Raw genomic sequence first — 2,875 nt, forward strand, 5'->3', positions numbered from 1 at the left:
GGGGACGAGGGGGCAGTTAGATGACGATTACTTCAAAACGAAACCACTTTTGGACATATTTCAACAAGTTTTAAAATTATGTTACACGACGGAACACGGTGAGCCATAGTGAAACAATAAGATTTTTTTTTCTTGCAAAACAAAACGAAACATTATTGAATATTTCTCATAGAATTAATAATTTGTATGAAAAAAGTTTGACGCACGATGATAGTTGTTTAAAGTTTAATTTCTACAAATATAATCATTAGTCTTGTTTTAAAGATCTCGTCAGAAAAAACACAATTGTGTAAATAGAATGTAAATCAAACTTTTATTTCAACATATACATTAGTCATCAATTTATTCGAATAAAACTCAGTGAGTAGAGAATAGCATGTGGGTGTATGTTAGTTAAGAGAAAATATCATATATATAATATCCCGGTCCCACACAACAATAAAAAAAAGCGCTTGCACGGTACAAAATCCTCTCTCTATATATACATCACTCCACTCGTATACACTGCAGAAGCCCACAGCAAGCTGAGAGAAAGAAAAATACAGAAATGTCGGGGCACGGCCGGAGATTGGCCACGGATTGCTGGAAGGAAATGAAGACGGCGGTGATCAATGACACGTGGCTGCCGATGTTGAAGCTGCCGTACCACTGTCTGTGCTGCAGCTACAAGGAGATCGGGAAAGACGCGTGGCAGTGCGTCCAGTGCTGGACGCCGCTCAGCCTCACCGTCCTCTTGCTCTGGCTCCTCTACCGCCCCGACCGCTTCCACCCCACCGTCGACTCCGCCTCCCTCGCCTCCCTGGACCTCAACGGCAACTCCCTCCGGTACAACCTCACCGTCGACCTCAGCTGCCGAAACTCCAACAGACTGAGCATCAGCTACCTCGACGTGGGTGCCAGCGCCTCCTACAACGGCACCAGCCTTGGTCTGGCCGGGAACTCGCTCCCGGGTTCCTTCCGGCAGGGACCCAAGAACACGACGGTGCTGCACGCGGTTTTCCAGGGCATGGTCATGGTGGCTGACGTGCAAGTGCAAGAGGGGTTGGCCAAGGAGCTGGAGAGGGAGCGGGGCTCTGGGGCGATGCATGTGAGGGTGCGCGTGGATCTCACCATCATGTACAAGGTGATTGTGAAGGAGATCTTCTTCAACAGCTATGAGTGCTACCTACCATTCACCCCGCTGCCGAATGCCGTCTTCCTCAGCAACAGCGCGCCGTGCTTCCGCGTTTGACGGCTTCGGTTTTCCCTACTCGCATCATATATCCCAATGGAGAGGACCTCGGTTTTATGCAACGAGTCTGTTAGAAATGTGTTAAAGTAGTAGTATCTGAGCGTCCTTGTTCAGGTTCGATTTGTTTCCTTTAAGCGTCCTCCGTTTTATTAGTTAGATTAGTTTGCTACTACTAGTTGCAGTATGTGTCCTCAGCTCTTCTTCCTTCTGTATCCCCATTGTATCTCTGGCATGTGATTTGTGAGCTAGGTTGGTCCTCATAAGCATTTTGTGTTTTATTCCCTCGTTGCTTGAATTCTTGCCGTCTGGTGGGGCCGCCTGGCCCATGTCTAGCTCCCTTGGCCCTCTTCCCATGATTTTCTCTGATTTTTCGTGATTTATTTGGGCTCCGGAAAAATATTGTCTTTCATGCACTTATTGTTCGCACTTTTCTCTAGTTTTCCAGCAATTCCCCCTCCTTCGTTTCAACATATAAGATTAACAACAAATGGCATTAGGATGGTGTGATAAGTTGCAAAACGTGGATAATTATGGGCAATTCATAATAAGAAGTAGTGATTCAAAATGGGTGCATCATCCTCGTAACCCTCAGTCAAGCCACTTATTCCATATTTGTCCTCTGGTACAAACAACATCGATTGCAATTGCATCCCATGAACCATCCTGAACTTGCTCAGTTCCCGGTCCGACTAGATTTTGTACTAATGGAAGCACGTCTTCTTGTGTGCATTCTGGACCGAGAATAGATATTCCACCTGCTGTGTGAGTTACTTATGTAGCAAACTTTTGCCTGCAGGAAGAAAAAATGTAGACACACCAAAATTGTCACAGAAAACAGTTTAGTTGAGTTCGAACGAACACGTCAAAAAAGTTCTTATGTCGTGAACTTGCTTAGTTTCTCCGCTCGCGCTTTTACCTTGGTTAGGATTATGTCATCCTTCATGAGCTGTAAGAGCCTTGGGTGGCTCGCCATCGCCTGTGACTCCTCTTTGAAGGTTGTGGGTGTTTGGTTTGTCTTCGGCCTAACCTGCGGAGGTTCCAGTAGGTAGACCATGGGCGACACCTGGGCCACTATGATGGTGTTGGGTAGTTCACTGTCCAGCAGGGTGTTTGCTGCAATTTTGGCCTTTGGTCCCTGTAGCTTCATCATCGTTTAGGCGTAGTTTGAATCACCATGCGCTATGCCAAGAGCAATCTCCCGAGTAGGGCGTTGTAGACCATCTCAGAGTATATGACTTAGAAAGTGCCCAATTCTCATCTGAAGTTCTTCCCTTCACCGAATAACACTGGTAGTGTGATCTGTCCGAGGGGCGCATACGACATCCCTGAGATGACCGCCTGAAATGGCTTCGAACTCTGCTCGATCTCCTCCTTTCGGATTTGCATTTCGTTTAGGGTCTAGGTCGTATGATGCTCAGGGAGCTTCCTCTATAGATGAGCAACTTGTGTACCTTCATGCTTTCGATGATGGGCCAAGTCACCAATGGTAATCACCAGGGACAAGGAAACCTGACGGGTAGCAACCGCTGCTTGCTTACTCTGAGATGTATAGCCTAAAAAACCAGCTAGGTCCGCAATTGCAAGGGTTTGCAGCAAGTGACAAATAATACCAAAGTGAGAAAGTAAGGTATCAAGCCATGAAGG

The 2,875-nt window shown here is 46.5% G+C and overlaps 1 protein-coding gene across 1 annotated transcript; it reads left to right on the forward strand.

The window, feature by feature from the left end:
• Nucleotides 1-499: 499 nt before the first annotated feature.
• On the forward strand, nucleotides 500-1,509 carry LOC125525214 (NDR1/HIN1-like protein 10). Its single transcript, XM_048690224.2, has one exon. The coding sequence runs from the start codon at nucleotides 548-550 to the stop codon at nucleotides 1,229-1,231; it is 684 nt and encodes a 227-aa protein (XP_048546181.1). The 5' UTR covers nucleotides 500-547; the 3' UTR covers nucleotides 1,232-1,509.
• Nucleotides 1,510-2,875: the final 1,366 nt, after the last annotated feature.

Source organism: Triticum urartu, chromosome 7A (genome assembly GCF_056163025.1).
Source record: "Triticum urartu cultivar PI428250 chromosome 7A, HENAU_Tu73, whole genome shotgun sequence".
Taxonomy (NCBI): domain Eukaryota; kingdom Viridiplantae; phylum Streptophyta; class Magnoliopsida; order Poales; family Poaceae; genus Triticum; species Triticum urartu.

What these genes read in the sequence shown, in the direction of transcription:
- LOC125525214 (XM_048690224.2), top strand. Translation starts at nt 548, where the DNA reads ATGTCGGGGCACGGCCGGAGATTGGCCACGGATTGCTGGAAGGAAATG.